We start from the raw sequence: 24609 nt of genomic DNA, 5'->3' as shown, positions 1-24609 counted from the left end.
CTAAAAGTTACGTTATTATATTTAAAATGTTACAGTTTCATTTTATATGCTTTTTCAGACATTCAATTTCTTAAACTTTTTGTAACATTGTTCAAACTTTAAGTACGGTACTTTAACGAAATTATCCGCTTTTGCAAGAATTAAACCATACTTTCTGGAAACTTCTATTAATCTGATGCCATCTTTATCGTTGTGACGATTGTCGCAAAACAAAATGGATTACGACTCCTCTGGATATAAAAGCAAGAAGCGGTCCGAGGTTTACTCATCCGATAATGAAGATTCATACTCCACATATTCAGAAGATTTTGAAGACGATTCAAGGACGTCTAGTTATGAAGATATAAAAAAGGCCAACCGGTAAGAACTTTGCCCTTTTTGTTGAAAATTTAAATAAATGTAACTTATTTTATCTTTTCTGCTGAAGCAAGGGCAATCTTTACCTGTGTGTTTCTGTTTCATACACTTCGTGTCAGTAGTATATTAGGAGTTACCATGTATGTAACTTTGTTGGTGCTTATTTTAAGGGGATTTTCTTCATTTTTTTGTGCAGGTATTCGTTACAATTTGCATACAAATCAAAAACGCCTTTGAGTTTGAGGCAAAGTTAGCAATTATACTTATTCATACAGTTTTTATATATTGTATGGTTGTTTTAGACGCCACCAGCAGCGGAGACATGTCAAGAAATTAAGCATCACAGATGATTCTTCTACAACAGTAACCAGTGCGAAAAAATGTAAGTTAAAATAACAACATTTACTCCCTAAGTATTTTGCACTGGTAACCCGAAAAATGGGTTTTAGGCTTGGCAGTGACACTATTATCATTTCTGGTGTATGTGTCATTGGTCAAGACACTTAACAAAGTTTGGAATTTTTAGATAGGCCTACCCAATAATTGTGTATTAAACATAACATAACATATATTTACAGCCGCACAAAGTGAGCCGAGAAGAAGAACACAGAAAGCGGGGGTTAAACTTGGCTGGAGGTCAAACAGTTTTACTAAAGATGCAAAACGAAAATCAGGGACAAAGGTATTTGTATGACAAGTGTATAGATAATAGGTTTTGGAAACAAAAACCTACATCCCAGGTCTCAGGTGTGCCTCACTGAAGACCTTACCTTCATAGAATAGACTGTACTAGTAATAATAAGCCTCAACTCATTACCTTTCTTTAGGATGTAGTAGCAGCAAGAATGATGTCAGCGCGACGCAATCGTATAAACGTTCTAAGCAATGAAATAAGAGAAGTGCAATCTAGACTTAATGAAGTTCTCAAGGAAAATAAACTACTTAAAACATTGCAACACAGACAGGTAACAGGACTGTAATTTGAAGATTAACTCTTTAATCTCAACTAGAAAAGTCCAGCACTGTGGTTCAGTGGTTTGGGCACCAGCATTGTGACCCAACAGTACCGGGTTCGATGCTTGCCGATGCTACCTGCTTTGATTGCAAATTTTGCAATATTATGTGTCCTTAGACAAGACACTTAACCGCAATTGCTCCAAAACAGTGATTGTTAATGGTTTTAAGGTCTGAAAAACTTGCAGAATTTACAGAGAAAACAAGGCTTATTTTAGGGGAAAAACTTGTATTTTACAGGAAAAAGCATTACATAGATTTGAAGATACAGAAAACGACCTTCCAAGATTAATAAGCCAACATTCAGAAGAACAACGTGTGTTAAAAGCTAGACTGAGGAAAAGTCAAGACACTGAAAGAGTTCTGGGTAAGAATGGAAATGTTTTGAATAATTGATGTAATAATTAAAATTAATATCATGTAGGCAGCTAATTGTCTTGTTTGTTTAGACTTCTTGGAAAACTCATTTGAATTGAGTCTATTATCCACTATGTGTGTCTGGTGTTTTAAGTATGGTCGACAATTTGGACAACCCTTTACTGACTACAGGGTTGGAGCAATTTTTCATACTAAATATGTTGAATAAATACCCTAAGTATGACATCACAGAGGGTAAACTACGAGACACTAACGATGAAATGACAAAAATGGAGAACACATTAAAGAGATTAAAGAAGATGGTATACGATCGTAAACTTGGTGAAAGATCGGAGTTAGCAAGGCAACTGGCTTCCGCTGAGGACAAACTTTATGAAGCAGAACGAAAAAATAAGGTGTGGAACTTTGTATGTATACATGTATAAATTTGGCCTAAACATAACAAAAAGGGGTGTTGCAAACGCTTTTGAGTGATTTATCACTTTAAATCAATATTCAATGTAACCTCAGACTGTATTAGCCATCTGTTATAACTTTGTCAGTTTAATTTTGTGCTTGAAATGAGACAGGTCTGACCCTGCCTGCAAAATATGTTTTGTCAAGCAGTGTAAACTGTTCTTTGTGCCAAGAAACTGTCTGGTGTTCTATTATGCTCCTGTCTTACTGTGATTTTTGTGTGCTGTTATCATGGAAACTTTAAAATAACAGCTGGTATTTGTACCAAACGCCAGGCGGAAAGACTTTTTTGTATTAGTTGTTGTAAAAGTTAAAGAATATTTGGTATTTGTAACATTTGTGGTACATTTTTTAAAGATTTTGGTACATTTTTTGTGGGGATTTTTTTTCTAATTTTTTAATTTATCATGTTTTTCTTTGAAATTTTGATTGAAACTGTTTTAGTAGGTCATTTTTCAAGGCATTGTTAGCTTACAGTAGCTGTTATAATGTCACAATACAAACCCAATCACAGTAGAGTAACATAGCATTATCTATGGTTGCTTACACAACAATACCTCCATCATTTATTCATGGATTTCCAGTTCAAACCCAGTGTTCTTACAGTACTATATATGCAGTGAACATATTATATTTCTGTTTAAATTAATAAAAATTATTCATATTGTTTAGACTTTAGAATAAATGCATTTAGTTTTTTTCTTTGGCTTTGATTGTTTAGCCTAGACACTTAACAGCAGGATAAAAGTTTTAGGTGCAAAGCATATGATGTTGTTACCCCTGTTTCAAAAATTGTCACCCCTAACCACCATAATTTGTTTTATTGCATTTTTAAAAGTTTTATTCAAAATTAAATTCAAAAAAATTATTTTATCAGCTTTACAACCAAACTTTGCACATAGTAGGCCTTTACAATATATATACTCTTTAAAATTTTCAAATTTTTTCTTCGCTAGCTTTCCAAAGTAATGGACCACTTGAAATGAATAGATACAAAACACGTGGTTTCTTTTGTCCTCAAGTAGCTCCTTAAACTGCCTGTTTGTTTGTTTCTTCTCCTAGAAAGTGTTTACCAGTATTTGGAAAGGGGTTTCGCTAAGAAAATTGCCGAATTTTTTGGTTTTTGTGTAAATTTTTGAATGGTTTTAAATAATTTTAAAGTAAACAGTAAAACTTGTTTTATATGCACATAACACCATAGGTAGCATGAAACATGGAGTAGAAATTACACCCAACACCCCGTACTTAACCACACAATGTATGAAACATGGTGTGAAATTTACAACCAATACATTACTGTGTGAAATTTACACTTAAAACCAAAGACTTTTACTAGTTTTACAACATATTTATAAAACGTTACACACATTGAACTTTGTTTTAACAATATTATTTTCTAGGAATTGGAGAAAAAGATTGAACTATCCACCAGTAGTTATATGAGGCAGATCAACAGTGAGAGAAGCAAACACAAGGAAACTAAGGACAGATTGGATGTTCTACATGAAGAATACCAAATAATGCAAAATAAATTAAAAGTATAATATATACTGAAGGTTATAAGTGATCATAGGCGTCATTTTATTTGAATTTTTTAACAAGTTTGGGCGACGTTAAAATGCAGTTCTTGGTTAAACATAGGGAACCTCATTGATTAATATGGTGAATGCAGTATACTTTAGCTCTGCTCTTTTTTAAATCATATAATAACAAGTAAAAGTCGTTGAAAGGTGTAAAACTGTAGTGTTAAACATATGATGTCATCTATGTTTCAAAAGTAGGGGTGATATGTCACCCTAAGCACTCCTAACCTTACCCCTATGGGTTTAAGTATTCGAATATTTTAAAAATAGTTTTATTTTATAATTCAGGAAAAAGAAAGAGCGCTTGAAGTGAGCAACATCTACGCCTTACGTGTTAAACAAAGTCCTGAAAAATCATTTATTTCCGGAAAAGTAGCCGTTCTGAGCCCTCGGCGCATTCAGGATAAACCAGCCCCCCAAAAACATGACCCCTCACCCTTACCCCTGGTCCCTACTGAAGAAAAAGCAGCCCCACCCCCTAAGCCTCGTACCCCTACCCCACCAACAGTGCAATCTCGGCCCCCAGTTAGTACAGCAATGACCAACGCGACGGACTTCCGAAAAACAGTGAGATCTCCAGATGGAAAAAGTCCGACACTAATGGATATTAAACAACCGATAACTCAGGATATTTCTAAGGATTTGGCTGGTGTCAAAATACCAAGTAAAGAAAGTGACTGGAGAGATAAAGAAGGTAAGACAATTGTTATCGATTTCGCTTCGGTTTTTAAATATACATTTTACTTTTTTTAACAAAATCCTTTATCCACAAAAATTTAAACAAAAATATTTTTGTCAATTTTTTAACTAATATATATATATTATAATAAAATAGTTAATATAACCTGAGGTAACATTGTTAAATTAAATCGTAAAACTCTGTAGCCCAGTCACAGTGTGTATATGGGTCCAAGGCTTGATTCTGCTACAAAAAAATAGAAACGATTATATTTTTATGTTCGATGCAAAACATAATTATCAGGGTCTTGCTTAAAAACATTTTCTTAAAATAGAACATATTTAAAACAGTTTAGTATTTGGGGTTTTTGCCGTTTTTTTACAGAAAGAAAACATATTTGATTAGTTTTATTAAGCATTATACATTCTTCTATACTTTATACATGCATGAAAATTTGGGTTTAGTTCATAAAATATGCATAGTACTGTGCCTGCATATTTAATAATAAATAAACCATAACAGCAGATGGCTGTTTCATTTAATGCATTATCTAATATGTGCCTAAGTTTGGCAGGCAGTAGATAGCAGAATACTTGTTTTAAAGTTATATATAGGCCCTAGCTAAGAAAAATTGGATGTCTGTAGAATTTTTCGCACTTTGAGTTTTTCTCAATTTTTGTCTAAGTCCTTGGCTGTAAATTTCGTTTAAACCTGTGTTCTCAAGTGTGTCTTACTAAAGCTATTACAGAATAAACTAGAATAGGGTTATACCAAAAATAGTATAAATTTGAATGAAATTTTCCGGCATTTTTTTTGAAATATAATTCGAAAGGGGCACCAGGTGTATAAACCAGAACACCTGTGTATAACGACTGTCGTTGCCCCACCATTCAAGGACAAAACAACTTTTAATTATTCACTTTTATCGCATAAACTTTATATTTCAGATGAAAATCGTGGAAAGTCAGTGTTTCTCACTGCTAATTTTGAGTCACCTATGATCACACCTAGTAATACTTTCATCTCGGAATCAAGTAACGTTGGGAACACTGCACCCAGTGCTGCGCAAGTAAGTAAAATAACACCCATTTTAAATCCGCCAAAATTCTAAAACTGTTGTGTTTTAACGTTTTACCATATTCTAAAACATTTTTTATTTAACATTTAAAAAATAAAGTTCAGTATTTTTTCTACTTTTTATGTTTTTGTTGTATTTTTTATTATTTTTAATTTAAATTGTAAGCACTATCCAATCAGATTCATTCTTTCCAGGAAAATCAAGCCAATCAAGTGGAAGATAACAAAACTCAAAACGGACATACTTTACCAAGTTAGTTGCTTGTTTTCTATTTATTATTTAATATTTTAAAATGCTGTTTTTTTTCCTAGATGGTAATAGTGTTGCTCAGGAAATAAAGAGAAAAGAAAAACAACTGGAAATGGAAAAGAAAAAGGTAGGAATGATAGAATAGAATAGACCGGAACCAATAAGCCTACATCCCAGGTCTCATAGTCATGTGTGCCCCACTGAAGACCTCACCCTCATAGAATAGACTGGAACCAATAAGCCTACATCCCAGGTCTCAGGTGTGCTTCACTGAAGACCTTACCCTCATAGAATAGACTGGGACCAATAAGTCTATATCCCAGGTCTCAGTTGTACTTCACTGAAGACCTCACCCTCATAGAGTAGTATCTCCTATTACTTAAATGTTTCAAAATCAAAAGTATCTTTTTACAACCTATCTAAATTTAATGTCTTCTTCTCGCAATTCTCTCAGATGGAGGAAGAGAGAAAGAAGAAGGCAGCACTTCTTGCTAAAATCAAAGACGTTGAAGAGAATGACTCTATAGGAACACCTACTGGTAAGAAAAACGAGGATTCATTACGACAGTTGCTTAGCAACAACAACAGTAACCAAGGAAATCCAAAGGTAAGAAAAACAGGACTTTTCTTAGTTTTTACTTTTTTTTGAATGGATTAGTTAGGCAAAACATGTGAATTAAGGATATTCTTAGTATAATGTTTTTTAAAACACAATTTAAATTTTATTTATGAAGTTTCTATATGGATGAGGTTTTTACCAAGCCACTAGGGGACCTGAGATATAAGCCAGAGTTGGCTCATTATCAAAAGAGCTAGACTGGCACTGTACTAAAAATAATCAGCTGTAGTATTTAAAGTTAGGTTTCATTAAAACAACAATAAACTAACAATTATATCATCACAATTTATACACCATATTGCGTCATTATATCTCTAGGCATCGCCCAATACATTACGAAGCAAAATACCAGTTTATATCCGAGATAGTCCATGTAAGGACACACCATTATTACTACCATCAGAATACCAGTATGACGATATACAGGGCAGTTTAGAATCTCCTAGGAAGGGAAAGAAATTGTACAGGTTTCCAAAAGAGGTATTTTACAGGCAGTTACAGATCGGATAGGCTAGCTAATAGATATGTATTATGTAGCTTTAGATTTAGTCTTAGTTTAGGTTGTTTTATTCTGCCAGAGCCAGGTCTCTAGTGCGTCATTGTGGAATGATGGTCCATTACCCCCAATTTAGGTGTAGTAGAAAGATACATAACATAATGATAACTTAAGTTGAGAAAAATAGTAATGATCTATACTGCTGGCGCTATACAGTTGTACAATTGTTATCTTATCCTTACTGTAATTCTTTACACAAGAATTATTTAACTCTGTGAGCACCAGATCAGGGTCAGATTTGCAGTATTTTTTTACAAGTTTAGGAAAATTATCAAATAAATCTTATTTCCAAGTTGGTGTCAATTTTTCCAGAAGTCTATATTAAAATAGAATAAAACAACCTATAATTATAAACCATATGTTTAAATCCAAGGTTGAGAATTTGCACCTCGGAATTCCTTCAACTTTAGAACAAAACAAAAAGCTTGACCCTGAGTTGACCTTCGGTGGTTATGCTCCAACGATCGCACCACCCAAGAGGAAACGTAAGATATCTATGTTTTTATTATGTAAACATATAAAATGTGAAATTTTTGTTTTTAAATGTGCTTCTGTCTAAAAGCAAAGTACATTAAAACTGATAAAGTGGTACTGTGATGCAATAAAGCACATTTAAACACCAAAAAAATACCATCAAAAGTATAAAATAGAACAGTAAAACACCAAAAAATGACAGTTACAACACAATAAAATAAAAAAACACCATTAGACACGCAAAGAAATCAAAAACACCATTTAAACACTTATAAAACCATCTAAAACATTCTAACCACCATATTAAACCAGCAGCACGTAGTTTAACACACCAGAAGAAACCAGCTTCACCGTCTGGTTCCGAATCGGACGAACCAATGTTGGATCTGGTGTCTGGGAAATCTAAGAAGCCAGAATCTGATTTGCTCGCAAACTTATTTCCTGGACAAGCTAAACAAAAACGAAAACCAGAACAGGTTAGGGCAGTTACATTGTTATAGTTTTTATTATTTTTGTGGGCCTTTTTTTTTTTTTTTTTTATTTATCTTTTTTTAACGTTAGTTCTGTTTGCCTTTTTAAAATCTTTGTATAGCCTATACATTTAAACAATTTTAATCTTAAAAAATTAACTACAAATAAACTCTTTCTATTAATAGCACTGTACCATTTTTCATTTTAGTCGTTCGTACGAGAGTCGTCACAACTGAAGACCACACCTCGAGCAAAACCGGTTCATTCTGGTTACCCATGGGAGAAAAATGTCATGCCTGCTTCACTGCAAGGTAAGAAAAGTATGTACTGAAAAAATGTAACTTTCTAGGTGATTGTTTTTTTTGGATTTTTTATAATGTGTCTCTGAAAATTTATACAACCCATCAGTGACCACTGGGACAGAGAAATTGACGTTAAGTGTCTTGCCTAAGGATGCATGCGACCATAATAGTAGCAGCGCAAAGCCTCTAGCAAGCCCATTGGTAGAGGTGTATAACATGTCTTTCCGTTGTATACGGGGCTTTTGCTGAGGCATGGTTAGAAAACCATGATGCATGGATAGGTAATTTTTTATCACAGGGTACTTTTTTATCAAGAAATACTCTGCCTTCTTCATGGCAGACAAAACACTATAAGGGGCATATCCTATGCTGAGTAACTTTTTTAAAAGCTAGGAATTATAAAACCAAACCAAAAAAAGTTCATTTTTTTCAACCAATCAGTGTTTTGTTTCAGGTAATGGCGATGCAAAACCGTCCAATCAGAGAGCTGGAAATATTTACACGTCACCAATTGTAAAAGCGGCGCCGAGTAATGATGACATCGAAGAATTGACATTATGATGTCATAACCATGCCTTGTGACATCACACCAAACAAAAACTGAAATATTTTATTTTCCAAATAAACAGGATAAAACTGGCCTGGAATTTGTATGATAATCATTAAAAACTAAAAATATAGTTAAACTTGTTAAAACTGGTCTGGATTTTATATAATAATCGTTATAAAACTTACAAAAATAACTCACAAATTGGCTACCTCAAACTCACTATGGTACTGTATTCTTATTTAATACTGTTTATACCTTTAAACCTGAAAACTTTTATGTAAACATCAAAAAGTTACTTTTTCTGTTAATTACATTTTTTTGTCAAACCTAATTCCTATTTTAAATGGCATAATAACTCCTTGAGTAAAAACTAATCATTTTTTTGTTTATTTATGTTTTTTAATTCTATTTCCACTATTTTTGTAAAAAATTCTGTTTTAGTGTTAAACTGTGAGACCTGGTTACGAGATTGCTGAACTTAAGTTTTTCTGTGATGTAATAAATATATATCTACGTTTTCTAGATTATAAAGAAAACAGTTTTTTGAGAAAAATGTTTAATCTAAAGGGGCGAAAGTGTTTAACTATATACTATCACAATATTTATTTTCCTTTCGAATATGATTGCGAAGGTCAAATGAATGAACCACGAAGAGAAGAAAATCAACAGCAAAATGACAGTCGCTAAAACATGGATAAAATGCATAGGAAAGAGTATCAGTTTAAAAGCTGGCTGTGTAATACAGGTATTATGCTGTGAAAAAGCACATTTTAAGTGGTTTAAACTTAAAGCACTGCATGTTTTAATACCCTTGAGTTATTGAATCGTTCTAGCCAGTTTTGCAGACAAGCAGTGTAGGCCTACACCTAATTACAAGTGTATGTTAAGATATAGTTAGCCACCAACTAATAAACGTGATTTCCTTTTTCCCTCTTTAAACAATTCAAATCAATTTTTCCAGCGAGCAGTGTTATAACATCTGTTTACATGTGAATTCAGCTGTATGATAAGATATAATTAGCCAAAGCTACTTAAACCTGAATGCCTTCTTTACCTCTTTAAAGATGAAGTGAAAAATTCGCTAAATATCCTAACCAAATTGCAAGAGATTTTTGTTGAACTATCAGATATAATACATAGACAAATTCTCTTTACTCAAAAATCGTCACTCTACGCTTAGCTTCAGTAAAAATGAATAGTTTTGCGTAAAAGCGGCGTACCTTTAAAATACAGCCAGACAGTTGAGTACCAGGTGAACCACCGCACGGTTATTATATATGTATTGCGCAACGGTGTTGTCATTTTCTGTCTCGTGATCAATGTCTTGTGATTTTGGGATCTTGTGATTAACAGGCTGTCTACGATTGGGAAATCTTTAGTTTACTTATTTAATTTCAGCAACGTTTCGCATTTTTACAGGTAAGAATCATAGTTCTATTTTTACTGTATTTGATCGCTTAAAACCTTCCTGATATGATTGTATTGCCGCGTGTGTATGCCGTATCATAACACAAACAAATATGTTGGCCTTTTAAAATATGCCCATGTTTAGGTCAAACGCCCAGCAATAAAATTGCATTTACAATTAAAATATTGTATGTTGTTGTTTATAACTCTCATTTTAACAGCCAAAATCTATTCGCAAAAGACTTTAATTTGGTGCTTTTTGACGTTGGTACAACATACGAATAACATGGACGCTTCCAATGAGGTAAATATTTTTCACTAACGATTCCAAAAGTGTCCCCACTATAAAACATATGTATACAATGTTCAAAAATTGATTTTAAAATCTTTATACTGAATTTAAAGTACTATTGTGCATTTTACAGTTTTAATAATATGAAGATTACTCAATAGAGTAGATTTATCTTTACAAATACATTTGTTTAGTTACCTATCAAAAACCTTACAGATCACATGCTAATACAAGGTATAAAGCTACCATTTGTAATGTGCAAGTGTGATATGACTTTATACATTATCTTACGTAGGCGTAAACAGATCTTATTTATTTTTCCATAGTTCCCCACAATGCCGGTCGATTACAACAATGGTGAGTAATATATTAAATTTCTTCTTGTGTCTTGTCTATTAATTAAGTCAAAATCCCATGCATAAACACAACAGTAAAATCATGATATCTGAACAGAGAGCATAAGATTAATGATCATATATAATACATGGTAACTTATAAGCGAGCATGAAGTAGGTAAAACAGAACACCTGTGTTAAACGACTGTCCTTTTCCGGCCACAAGTGGATAATTCAAGTTACATTTATTCATGATTGCCAAAAGCTTTGAACTTTTTACCCAACAAAATACACCCATATTATACAGTTTGGTAGTCAAAATAGGATGGATATAGTAACCATGTATACTGCTGTGTTTAAAAATTCTCTTTCATAAAAACTCTTTCATAACTTGGTATTGAGCAAAATGTGTCTGAATACTGTGTCATAAAACACATTTGCAGCCACTTACCCTTATCACAAAACAGATAGTCTGATCTGTTTATACAAAATCACTTATATAAGTCAATATTGGGACATGGGACACCTTTTCCTTCTATTTTCTCAGCTTATTTGGTAGTAAACAAAGAAGTTTCAGGGAATTATAAAGCCTTATCTTTACGACTCCCATAGACCGTTGTTAATTGTTTAAAACACGGGAGAGATATATGGATATTATGTGCTAAATATATCCCATCTTGCCCCGCATTACTATATATTGGTGTTAATACTAAATTAGACATTTAATTTTAAATTACTTTAAACAGATGCATCTGACAACCTGTTGAATAATTCAGGAAATGGGAGTTCAGCACAGTTTTCTGTATCACAGAAAGTGGGTAGTATTACTGTGTTAATCATGTTTTAAAAATATTATAAAAATACTTTTAAACCATATTTTTCCACCAATATAAACACAAGGGAGGCAGGGATAGTTAGACGCACATTCCTGCAAATTTCACCTTATTGGTTTTCACTTTTTACCTCAAACAAATTTCACTTCATTGGTTGTAATGTTTATTGTTTAATGAATAATATATTGCAGAAATGCCAAAGTATTCCTACTCTGACCCCTTAGGCTTGGCGTGTATGTTCCAACCTTATTTATTGTGGCAGTATTGGGGCCTTAAGACACACATAACATCATCTTAATTTTATATAAACAGACTGTTTCATCTGAAAGTTAGAGTATTACGTGTGTCTAAAGGAGGAGGGAAGAGAGGTTAGGGGGTCGCAACCCCCCCCCCTTTAAACCAAAAAAAAAATTAAAAAAAAAATTGACTAATGCCCTCTCCCTTATTTTTTTCTGGCTGCGCCACTGTCCATGTCACAACTTTAATCTGCCAGTTTCAGTGTGTTTTTTTGTTATGTTTCATGTAGGACAAACAACTAAATAAAGAGTTTCTACAACGCTGGCACTCGTTTAAAGGCCAGAAAGTTTTCTCTGTAGAAGCTCGACTGCAATTGGCAAAATCTGGTTTTGAATATTACCCATGCGAGGATGATGGAGTCGTAAAGTGTACAACGTAAGTTTACTTCCTATTGGATCTTTTATGGTACATTGCAAAGCCAAGGCGGTCCTGCCTCTAGCCAAAGTAATATGTGTAGCTGCTTAGTGGGCATATGTGGCCTTGAGCAAAAGAAGTACTGCCTTTGCCCCGTCACGCACGAATAAGTTAGTTCATTTATTAAACCAGAGGGCAGAGACCTTGCAGACCCAAATGTATGTTCAATTGCATAGTAAACATCACACTACAAACAAAAAAGCCATTCATATATTAAAAATTCATATTTTACAAGTTACTAATACATGTTGGGAATTTTTTATTTATATATTGATCTTTACTAGTTTTCATATTTCAATTCTTTATCAGGTGTAAAAACATTCACAACAACTTGAAAAAAGAAGACTTTACTGAACTGTACTGCTTGCATACGGCTACATGCCCATATTTTGAGGTCCCCTACACTGTATTACCAACCATGCTAGGTACATATATATATATATGTGTGTAGTTAAATTTTATTAATTAATGTTTTGAACTTCAAAATGCTTGCCTATAGACTAGAGGATTTGGGTTCAAGGCTTGACACTGCTACCATTGTGGGAAATGTGTTTTTAGGCAAATATCCAAACAAAAATCACCCACAAAGTTACATTTGTTGTAACTTGTAATCTGGCACTAGGTGCATGAAACAGAACCCGTATTATATCGATTGTAGTTGCCCCGCCACATAAGAATAAATAAGTTGCATTCATTTATATATGTCAGTGTAAAGCTGTGAAATCTTGTTTTATATATATCATATATTTTATTTATTTCTAGATGGTCGCCAAAGCAGAGGTGTGTCTGCATTCACTACAGAGGAATATACAGGTCAGTTGCGTTTAAAAGTTAATGAATTTTACCATTGGTAAAAAGATTACAATAGTGTATGTACATTGTTGTAATATGGTGATGTAAAGTATTGTTAACAATATATAATATACTCCATAGGTAAATAATCTATTTAACGTGTTTATCTGTTTATTTAATTAAGATAACAAAGACCATATTTGTATACAAGAACCAAAATATGCGAATGTAAATCCCACTTTGGAGACTGGAAAAGCAGTTCGCGGAAAAACAGCCCGCTACCCTGATGCACTTCAGCAAAACTATGGATGTACAACTATCCTTAGTATGATTGTGGAAAAAGGTGGATATAACTTCATGTGTTTTGTTGTTAAAATTACTTATTTTTCTATTTTAAGCCAGGTTACGGATTACCAAAGTTAATGGCTGTTTTTAAATTGGCGAAATATATTCTTGGAAAACCAAAGTAACTGCATGGTAAAGTTGCCAAGTTAATTTCCTACTTTTTTCAACTTTGGTTTGGTAGGTAAGGGTAGAAGGCATTGTTGAGATTTGCTAATATATAGATATGTTTTAAATTAGGACATCTTATTTAATGTAGTGCTTTGTACTGTAATATATGGGATCTTTTAAGTTGGGTGTAACTGTTAAAAGCACTGTGTGTACATTTACTTAGGCTAAGACTGTGTCACACTGGTTGCATGGGCGACATATGTAAGCATCCTGGGTGTTCTAAATCCCAGGTCCTCTACAAAGTCCCAACTCATATAGAATGGAACAGGCACTTATAACTCTTTACTTATACAGGAATAAAGGCTTTCACTGACTATTTATGGGGTTATCAAAGCGGTGCCCTTGACAGAGGTAAGAAAATGAATGTTTAAACTTTTTTTTTAATTTTAACAAGTTTAAAAATATTTAGATTAATAAAAAAAGAACACAATAAATTGGTTTGAACATAAAAACAATAACCTTTTATTTGGTTGTAAAATCGATTAGTTTTTATTTTCAAATAATCGGTAGGAAATTGTTCTATTAAACCTAGACACCACCAGTGTTTTCCAATCTTTTTTGTTTCACACTAATATTGATACAAAATAATCTTAAAATAGTTGTTAGGAAACACTGGTAGTGCTTTAATTTTTAAAGCTTTTATTACATTACAAAAAGGATGAAAAAAACAAGGAAACCAGTAGTTTAAAACTATTTCTAATTCTATGTTTCAAATGTTACATTTTATGCAGTGACTTAACATGGTTGTTATGAACTGAAACTATCGCCTATTCATGTAGTGTATAATGGTAAACTGTAAGTTGCATGCAGACACATGCTAATGTCATGTTTTTGAACAATCATTTCTGTTTGGTGCGTGTTATGTCCAAAATCCAAACCAGTGCTATTAAACCCTGTGTTTTAATCTAAAATAAGTTTTGTTAAAAGCTTGCGTTTTTGCTGCACATGTTTTTAACGCATGTATTCTTTTTCTTTTCCCAACTTCAAATAGTTGGATTTCATTGTAGTAATTGGTGGTACCTATCTCTGGTGTTTTTTGTTATATTGGGACAACTTATTTAATGCAATTAACTTTAAAATTAATTTCTTGGCTTGAAAAGGCCTCTAAAAACTTTGTTCTGCCTTCTTTTTCAAATAAGACAACAAAAATCACAACAAAAAAGCAATTATTCCTTTAAACAATAAAAAGGTTCACCCTTTTTCCTTTTTAATTGTTTGAAACTCTGTTCTTTAGGTATTTAGTGGTAAAGGGCTTGTATTCTATTAGAAAAAGGTATTAATAGTGATTAACGATATCTTCAGTAGGTAAATTCTATTTTACTTCCAACAGAATTTAATTTTACTTTGGCTCAATTTATAAAACTGTTCAATTTATAATTTTTTATCAAAACTTTTCAACTTATTTTTTTCAGAAAAATTCTTAGGTCTTATTATTTTTAATCAGATAAGGAGACCATTGATGCCGCTGAGCAGCTGAAAATATCCACTGAAAACGATGGCAATGTAAAGTTGAAGAATTTCATGCAAATGCAGGCAGTTTCTTTAGATAATGAAGAAATGGATCTTTACAGTCCCAGTGAGAAATTTCAGCAACAAGATTAATATCAGGGTAACAGTTTCTGTTGCTTAGTAGACCTGATATACAAGGCAATAGAATGTAAATAAAAACTTTAGCTTTAAGACAATCAGAGTAAGTTTTTGCTTTGTAAATGGCATATCGGAATCTGTAAAATATTTCTTCAAACACAGAAATCTTATATAGGCTATACTTTCGTTTATCAGAATATTGGGCTTAGTACAAATTTCTAATATTCACCTAAGAAAATTAAGAGCAGAATTAGAAGCTTTTTTCAAATTAATATTTTTTATAAATTATGAGATTTCTGTGCCTTTATTCCACTATTCCGCTTTTCTATCATTTTTCTATCTTTTTCAAGTCTTGTGTAATTATTGCACTACTTTTACTTTGTTTGTGCATTTTTGATAGCACTGTACCTTAATAACCCATTTACCTTTTAAAATTATATTAATGTTGTTAAAATTTTATAAGAAATATGCAAAAACTTTTGATAAAAGTTTTGCTACCATGACTAACCTAAAATTTTACGTTAGTTAAAACAATTTTGGGTTTTTTTAAAGTAGACTCTGTGATTCAGAGTTTGTTGTAGATAAAGACAAGCGATAGAAATATTGCTGTCTATAAACAACATTTACTATGCAGTTGCATATGCTTGCACTGTTGTCCGGCGCCATGGTAAATTAGTAGTTTGTCTCCAGCCCAGAGGTTATGGGTTTGAGGCTCAGAGCTGCTACAATTGTGGGCGCATGTGTCCTTGGGTAAGACACTTAGGGCAATTTCTCCAACCCAGTAGTCCCTTATGGGTTGTCCATAAACTATTATCAATACATTCATGAATTAATTCAAAGTAACTTGTAAGCGGGCACAAGGTGTGTGAAACAGAACACCCTTGTTATAGCGACTGTCGTTGCCCCGCTGCAAGAGGATGAATAATTCACATTTATGTTGGTAAGATATAAAAAAAATATCCAATATGTCTTTCAATGGAACATTGCTTAGACAAAGATTGGTTTACCTATATAGCAATATTTTTATGGCAATCATAAAACTATATGTCAAGTTATGACATGGCATTTATATATGCACCGTATAGGAACCATATATGGTGGCCTTGTATACCTCATGCCCCCCCCCTGCTTGTTGCAAACTATGCAACCTAGCTGATTAATTACTTTAACCAGTTGTAACCACTGGGTTAAAGTAATTATTTTTAAAGTATTCTCATATTTGTTTGTTTTAGTAAAATATCAAAATCGATTGATATTCGAACAAATAACAAAAAGATGAGTAATAGTGCCAAACAAGGTTATAACGTAACTTTGTTTAAAACGCTTAAACTATTTTCATTTGTAAGCTTTGTAGCTGAAATGTTTTGAGTCTCAGAACTGCTTTATGATGACAAAACTTCCTAATTGTTTTCTTGTAAACCTTGTTTACAGAGCATGAATTTTCATTAAAAAGCATACAAGCTGATATTTTATGATAAAACGAGTTTTTACAAACCGTTTTAGGCTGACTAAAATTTCATGTATGCATACTTTGAAATCATGTCTAAAAAGCAATAATTTTGTGTGTGACTTTTTTGCACATTTTACCCAATGTCCAGTCAACACATAAATAACTGCATTTTGCAATAATTTAAAGGTTGTGGTTGGTTATTAAGGTACTGCTGGTTTTTAACTGAACTATTCACTCTACTGGTTCTACTTGAATAGTTTGAAACCAACATTTTTATGTACATTTAAAAAAAAACAAAAATTGTTTTTTGGTTAATTTTAGGGTACTGCTGTATCTTTTTACTGCACTGTTTCTTATACTGGTCAAAATTTTGTGTTACCAAAATAAAAAATTTGGATATAATTGCAACCCATTTTAATGTAAAAACAGAATTCTGTTTTTTTTATTCTAATTCAATACGATAGTAACGTTTTGGACTTTGCTAGATTTTGTACATTTTTACAACTCTTGTATTTTTATGTAAATTTAAGAAAATCAAAAGTTCTGTTTTGTTCATATTAATTCAGTAATTCTTTTATTTCCAAAATCAAACTAACAAATTCCATATAACCATTCCTTTAATTCTGCTGTAAATACTCTGCTCTGATCTGTTCTAAAAATGATTCTATAATAAATCAAAATTTTAAAAACAGTTGTCTTAACTTTTTAGAATATATAGAATAATCCATGTTATATAAAACACAAGTCTGCACCATTTATTCACGAAAAACTCAAAATTTACATCACAGCATAAAATAAACAACATGAAAATCAATGGTAAATTTCTATAATTCCTGTTAAAAAATAAATATTAAAAACTACTGGACAGAAGCACTAAATGTAACAAAAATTTCAAAGTGCTTAAAAAATTACGAAAAATTTCCAAAATACGACCCCCAAAAATAATGGAAATTTAACAAAAAAAGTTTAAAAAAAGATGTTTAAAAAGCACTTAATGCGTTTTTCCCCCTCACTTCTCCCGGACCAGGAAGCCTCTGTGACCCTGTGACCTTCCGTCTCAACTGCTCAGACATACCAGGTAGTCTACTGAAGTAAATGCGAGCCAGTGTGTGTTTATTTTGCACCTTCAGGATGAAAACTTGCCCGTATGCCTGGAAATCAAAGTGAGTGTTTAAAATAAATGAATTTATTATGTTCATCCTTTTGTGGCAGAACAATGACAGTTGTTTTAACACAGGTATTCTATTTTACAGACATGAATATATGAATGTATCTTCTTTATCTTTGCGTGGCAACGACAGTTGTTATAACACAGGTGTTATGTTTCATACAACTCTTATTACTAATGGGTAGTCTAAATTGTGGCAACACAGAAAAACAATAATCACCCACAAAGTATCTTTGCGTGGCAACGACAGTTGTTATAACACAGGTGTTATGTTTCATACAACTCTTATTACTAATGGGTAGTCTAAATTGTGGCAACACAGAAAAACAATAATCACCCACAAAGTTACATAAGTGGTAACTCATAATCGGGCAAGAGGTGTATGAAACAAAACACCCATGCTATAACCACTGTTGTTTCCCGGCCACGCGAGGATTAACCAAGTTTATTCATCCATTACATTTCCATGCCCTCCATAATAAACTAACACAATTTTTTTACCTCATTCAGATGATCAAGCCTTGAATGAGCTGTGGCTTCATCTTTAGTGAGCAAGATGCAATTCCAAGGGGACCATTCTTCATCTTTATCCCATCTTACAAGCATAAGGTCATATAAGTCATCCCACGCACTTAGGATGCTCTGTGATCCCCATATGTTCTCAACAAGGTATTGGAGATCTTTTTCCTGAAGTTTTAGGAGAAATAAAATAATGTATTGGTGAAACTTGCTCTGTTAAGTATTACATCAGACACCAAACACACATGTGGTATTCATACACCTCATGCTCACTGCAGAGTTATAACATGGGTGTCTTCTTATACACCAGACATACATGTGGTATTCATACACCTCATGCTTACTGCCAAGTTATAACATGGGTGTCTTCTTATACACCAGACATACATGGTGTATTCATACACCTCATGCTCACTGCAGAGTTATAACATGGGTGTCTTCTTATACACCATTAACACATAATGTATTCATACACCTCATGCTCACTGTCCAGTTATAACATAGGTGACTTTCTTATCTATTAGAGACACATGGTATACATACCTCATGCCCAACGGGTAAACCTTTGACTACATTAGACACACATACCTGTATAAGATAAGCAATCTGACTATTATCAGCATATCCTTCCTCGGTGCGTCGTAAATCACGCAACATGATTCTGTAGTGAGAATAATCCTGTCTAGTACGAGCTGCATTGTCCAGTTGTTGAACTCTGTAGGAATATTTAGGTGTCTTAGTTAGCGTTTAGGTCCTAATCATAATGTAATTGTTTGGGTTTTTAATGAATGAATGTAAGTTTTAGCATTGTATGGCGGGGCAATGATATTCATTAAAAGATGTTTATACAATTTTTTTAGTGCATCTATTGGCTTTTTGGTACAATATGACTGTTTTGTTTTTTTGAATTAACGTAACTTTTTTAAGCTTGTATGGTAAGCAACAATAGACGTTATAACATGTTTATATATTTAAATGTAATAGCATGGGAAAAATTTTGTATGCTAGCAAAAAAGATTTAAATGTTTTAAATAAAAAAAAATATATTAGATATAAATAAAATCAATTGTAAAAATATGAAAATCAGTAAGAAATTGTTGATAACTTACTTTCTGCATTTTCCGACCGATCTTGAGTTTGCTTGTATTTTAAACTCAGTTGATGGGAGATATTGGTTGGCACTTGGACAGAAGTAAATATCTTTCCTCAGTGTACTGGGGTCTTGTGGAACCTTTTGGGGGGAAATTGATGTTTTATGTTTCAAGGTATAACAGGTCGGTGTTTATTGATTATCTTATGCTCACTGTCATAACATGGGTGTCTTCTTATACGCCAGACACACATGGTGTATTTACTGTATTCATACACCTCGTGCACAAATATATAAATAACCTTTAGCAATCTTGCGGCTTCCGGATTAAAGAGAGGATTCTTGCAATACTGGAGGAAGAGAGTTGCGATCCTCTTCCTCAATCCTTCCAAGTTTGCTTCCACTACTCCTCGCATTAGTAAATCCGCTTCTCGGTCGATCAGTTCTATGATTTCTCTTGTCAGTTTGCAATCATGCTCCTGGAAGAGAGAAGGAGAAGAAGGTAATATGAGATTGGTGGAGAGAGAGAAGAAGGTAAAACTTAAAAGAGAGAGAGAGGGGGAAAAAGAGACTGGGGAGAGAGAAGAGAAAAATAAAAACAATAAGAAAGAGAGAGATGGAAAAAGGTTTTTAAAGAATGAAATGGAAAACAATAATGTAGAGAGCTACAAAAAGTTTAAAACGAAAGAAAACACTAAGACTAAACGAAAAATAGGTATAAAAAAAGTTACAAGAAAATAGAAAGAACGTATTCTAGCTAGGTTAAAAATAGAAAAAATAGAAAATTTTGAGAAAAAACCGCTTTTGCACCAAATATAATAAGTACCTTTACTAACTATAAGATATTACCTTTACAGTATGTTTGAGTGTCAGTAGAACATCCAGGCGTTCATCTTGTGTGAGATACTTCATGTTAATACTGTTGTATATATCTCTCATTTCCTTGGCACGTATAGTATATTGTGTGTCCATCTCGGTGTAACGACCGTCGTATGCTTTCCATCGTTTAGGGGCTGCAGCCTGTGGATAAGAACAGTATTTCCCAATTATATTTTGAATGAATGAATCTTATTTATCCTTGCCTGGCAGGGCAATGATGGGCATTATAACACAGATGTTCTGTTGCATGCAGCTTGTATCCACTTTGGAGTTACCACGTATGTAACTTTTATGAGGGTAAGCGAAAAAATTCATGAAAAATATATTCTATTCTAACAAAAACACTACCCTACCTTATCCAGGAACTTTTGAATCCGTTTTTCTTTATTATTCTTTGCAGCATCAAGCTCATGCCTTCCTATAGAAGTTATGAGCTGCGTTTCTTGTTCTAACAACGCACATAAAGCTGCCTTTCTCTCAGGACCTTCCAATTCCTCATTGATGTGCCCAAGCTCTTCCAATCTCCATTCTATGAATTAGCAAGGTAATATATTAGTGTTAAGATTAGTTTTATTAAAAAAAATGTAACTTGTTTTTTCTTGAATGGCAGGTACAGACAGCCGTTATAACATAGGTGTTATGTTTTATACACCTAGTGCCTGCTTACGAGTTTCTAGTTTACAGTACACGAACAAAATTTATTTTCTAGTAGTCATTCCATTTAAGTATGTCACCATATTGGTTAACAGACTTTAGGTATGAAAAACATCAAAAGATTGTAAAAAATAATACTTCAACCAAAAGTTTAAATCTAAACCAATAACCCACTTTCAAGGGCAGCATACAGAAGGTCAAAATCTTCTTTTGTTTTTGGTTTCATTCTTCTCTCAAACTCTTTCTTTATCCGTTCCTCCTTTTCTCTTCTTTTTCTTATTTCCTCCTCTTTTTCCCACTCTATCCTCCTGTCTCGATCCAGCTTCAACTCCCTAACGAGACTCCTGGCTTGCCATCTCCGGAAATAAGATTGCAAAACTATGACCTAAAAAAATCATTTTAAAATGAAGGATTCTATTCTATGTCGGTAAGGTCCTTGCCAAGGATCTGGGATTTAGCCAGATTTGGCTTATTACCCTATATGAAATAATTGAATATATTTGTACATATATCTCATGCTCACTGTTACCAGACAAACATAGCGCATGTATACACATCATGATTACAGTCAAGTTATAACATGGGCGTCTACCTATACACAAGACACATGTTTGTAAGTCTTATACCTCTTACCCATAACATAACAACATTTTACATTTATAAACAGGTGAAAAATAACAAAAAACAAGCAGAGTAAAATTAAACTATATTAACTTACAGCTTTTAGTCTCCTTGCAAAATACTCTTGATAAGTTGTATATTTTCCAGGTGCCAACAGTTTGTCTTGCTCTGTTGAAACATAACAACCAACTTTTGTCATCTGGGTCGAAGTTGTGTTCGTGGTTTGACTTGTTCGGTTCCGTTCAAACACCGTCTGTGAAAATGTTTGTGTAAGAATCAAACAAGTTACATTCATTTGTTTACATCCTTACCTGGCAATCTCTGGTAAACTTTTCAGTCCCACTTGGAGGTCTTGTCTTTGCTTGTGTCTGTGCATTAGCATGATGGTATTCTACTCCAGATATTTTATGGCGGAACCCTCCAAGAAAAGGTTTACGTTTTACTGCACGTTCTATTTCAACCACTACGTCTTCGTATTCATTGTTTTCTGTAAAAATGTAAGAGGAATTGGTGAATATAAGTTATTATTCTCTGTCAGTCATTGTGATGCTGGTGATCTGTTTCATACAACTTGTGTCTGCTTATCCGTTTCCACATATATAACTTTGTGGGTGTTTGTTATTTGGGATTTTTGATTTTATTAATGGCTGATAATTCGGACAAACCAATAGTGACCATTGGGTTTGAGCATTTGCTATTAAGTATCTTACCCAAGGACACACAATCTCAATGGTAGCAGTAAAGAGCCTTGAACCCATTACCTCTGGGCTAGAGGCAGGCCTGTTAACTACTGCAATACACGCCAGTTGGAAATGTTGTGTAAATAATAAACCACACAATACTTACCTTTAATAAGTCTGACTGTTATTACATCAGATGACCCAAGTTGCTCTCTAGCACCAGTGGTTTTAAGTGGTGATGTCACAGGGTCACTTGAGGTCACATCTAACTGGATTGTACCAGTTGGAGCAACTCCCAAGTCTTTTAATGTGGTTTCAGGGTCAACTGACTTGCCTATAATGGAAAATTTATTTCTTTTTAGTTTGATCCAAATTCTTAGGTTAATGAGGCTACATGCGGTAAAGTTATGACAGCTGTACAGTCATCACACACACTGCCAAGAAAAAATGATCATGTTGAATAAAATATTACCAAAACAAGGTAAAAATATGGCTAGTAATGGTAAAACGAAAGTCTTTATTACATGCTTACGATTAAAACAAAAAAGGCTAGAAACACTATAAGTAATAAACCGTTTAATTAAATAATAATCTAATTGGAAGAAAACTGTGCGTAAAGAGTTACCTTCATATGAGAAATGCAAAAGGGAAGCTGGGACTTTTACATCACTTGATAGTTGCATGCTGAGTTGTTGTATTGTTACATTAAGTGGGGTGGCTACTGTTATAACTTCTTTGCTTGGGACAAGTTGGAACTTTACTGTAAATAAAATGGTATCGTATCTATAGATTCAGACTAAAAAAAAAATAAAAATTTTCTACAGGTTATGATTTTCAATCAATTTTTGATAAATTTATTCACCAAAAAATTCAAAATATTGACAAATTTGCGTGTTTTTTAGGTTTTATACAGTACTTTTTCTTAAATTAAAAATAGGTTCTGTTTCAATATTTTGCTTATATATTCATACCAACTTATCAATTTTGATTTTTTAACTTTGTTTCAGATTTTTTTTTCACCTGTCACAGTTGGTTCTTTTTCTTCTGTTACTTCATTCTCGGCCTTTGACGCCTCAGTAGCAGTAGGCTCCGATTCTTGCGGAGCTGTGGCGGGGAAATCTGACCTTTCTGTTGTTGCATCCTCTGTTACACTTGGTTCATTTGGCTCTGGCTCCACTGTGCGTTGTTGTTCAACTGGTGCATTATCTGTTAAAAATCTGGTTTTTACATTTATGTTTGTGTCACTGTCAAGCCTTTTATCCAAAACATTTTTTATTTTTCTGTTTTATCAACTGTTGTTTTACCGTTACTACCGTTTTTTCGCTTTTGTAAACCCTCTTGCTTTTCATTATTATAACCAAAGAGTAAAAATAAATTTCATTTATTCAAGTGTCTTGTTTCATATACCTTGTGCCCGATTACAGGTTGCCAAGTGTCTAACTTTGTAGGTCATAATATTTTACAGGATTTTTAAAATTTTAAGGTATATAGTGAAAATAGTATATATAATAAAAATATATATAATAAATATATATAATAAAAAAATATATATATAATAAAAAAGTGTTTTGAGATCTTGGCAGGAACTGCCATAATATGCAACCTAGTATATATATATAAGTTTTTACCTGAAGCTTCAACTGGTTGTGCCGTTTGCGGTTCAGCCTCATTTTCATTACTAACTTCTGTTGATTCTCCAGCAGTTGGGACTTTGAATGCAAAATTTAAAATATAAATACTCTAGATTATGCTACAGGATTTTACAGCAAAGATTAAAGGTTTAAAAGCAGAGCTGAAAATGTTTTGAGCAACAATTAGTCAATTAACTATACTGTCAGTTTATAAAGTAGAATTGTGTGAAGGGTTATAAATATTAGTTCTACTTACTGTTTGTTACATTTTCCTTTTCAGGTTCTGTTACTGGTGGTTGTTCGTCGGCCATTATATCAGAAAAGCTTAAATTCCATTAAATAAACGTGTATTCAGTGTAGATTTACAAACTTTACAGGTTTACATTTGTAAAACTGCTGCAAAATAATAAGGGACATTTACACTGCTAAAAACAGGTTTAAAATTTGAATTTAGTCATTAAATTTTATCACTGCTCTTCAGATAGTAATTTTATTCTATATTTTACAAGATGAATACGCAGTTTTGTGTAGTTTTAACAGAAAAAAACGCGCATTTTCTTCTTTTTATAAATCTTTCATAGAAAGTAAACAAGCTGTGGTGGTTGCTATGAGTTACGCATAGAAATAGTGTTTCGTTCTACGTCATATCATACGTAGCAGAAGAGTTTTGAACACCAGTTA

General features: G+C 33.0%; 2 protein-coding genes and 1 long non-coding RNA gene across 6 annotated transcripts; 1 reads left to right on the top strand and 2 right to left on the bottom strand.

Annotated features, from left to right (window-relative positions):
• The first annotated feature begins 39 nt into the window (after positions 1 to 39).
• Positions 40 to 9302, top strand: LOC100176263 (lebercilin). Of its 4 annotated transcripts, none has more exons than XM_026838278.1 (16): positions 40 to 360; positions 660 to 739; positions 936 to 1039; positions 1185 to 1322; positions 1612 to 1738; positions 1981 to 2144; positions 3606 to 3743; positions 4077 to 4482; positions 5415 to 5536; positions 5740 to 5797; positions 5857 to 5921; positions 6249 to 6401; positions 7343 to 7454; positions 7756 to 7919; positions 8123 to 8234; positions 8671 to 9288. In XM_026838278.1, the coding sequence occupies exons 1-16, from the start codon at positions 215 to 217 to the stop codon at positions 8775 to 8777; spliced, it is 2196 nt and encodes a 731-aa protein (XP_026694079.1). In that variant the 5' UTR covers positions 40 to 214; the 3' UTR covers positions 8778 to 9288. The 4 variants fall into 4 exon arrangements, with proteins under 4 accessions (XP_026694079.1, XP_018670930.1, XP_018670929.1 ...); XM_018815385.2 differs by having other exon boundaries at positions 41 to 360; positions 7759 to 7919; positions 8123 to 8225; positions 8671 to 9302; XM_018815384.2 differs by having other exon boundaries at positions 41 to 360; positions 8123 to 8225; positions 8671 to 9302.
• Positions 9156 to 10180, bottom strand: LOC104266533. Its single transcript, XR_717600.3, has 2 exons — positions 9821 to 10180; positions 9156 to 9765 (listed from the first exon to the last, which is right to left on the bottom strand). It is a non-coding gene; the product is annotated as an uncharacterized LOC104266533 (long non-coding RNA).
• Positions 10181 to 17420: 7240 nt separating this feature from the next.
• On the bottom strand, positions 17421 to 24322 carry ci-cmub116 (radial spoke protein CMUB116). The gene is made up of 15 exons (NM_001161491.1): positions 24185 to 24322; positions 23926 to 24006; positions 23318 to 23503; positions 22923 to 23057; positions 22464 to 22631; positions 21929 to 22104; positions 21715 to 21870; positions 21171 to 21381; positions 20696 to 20871; positions 20313 to 20483; positions 19766 to 19942; positions 19483 to 19604; positions 18962 to 19088; positions 18356 to 18541; positions 17421 to 17837 (listed from the first exon to the last, which is right to left on the bottom strand). The coding sequence occupies exons 1-15, from the start codon at positions 24237 to 24239 to the stop codon at positions 17667 to 17669; spliced, it is 2298 nt and encodes a 765-aa protein (NP_001154963.1). The 5' UTR covers positions 24240 to 24322; the 3' UTR covers positions 17421 to 17666.
• Between the last annotated feature and the right edge of the window lie 287 nt (positions 24323 to 24609).

The sequence above is a fragment of the Ciona intestinalis genome, unplaced genomic scaffold (assembly GCF_000224145.3).
Source record: "Ciona intestinalis unplaced genomic scaffold, KH HT000070.2, whole genome shotgun sequence".
Taxonomy (NCBI): domain Eukaryota; kingdom Metazoa; phylum Chordata; class Ascidiacea; order Phlebobranchia; family Cionidae; genus Ciona; species Ciona intestinalis.
This window is presented reverse-complemented; position numbering and strand designations above follow the sequence as displayed.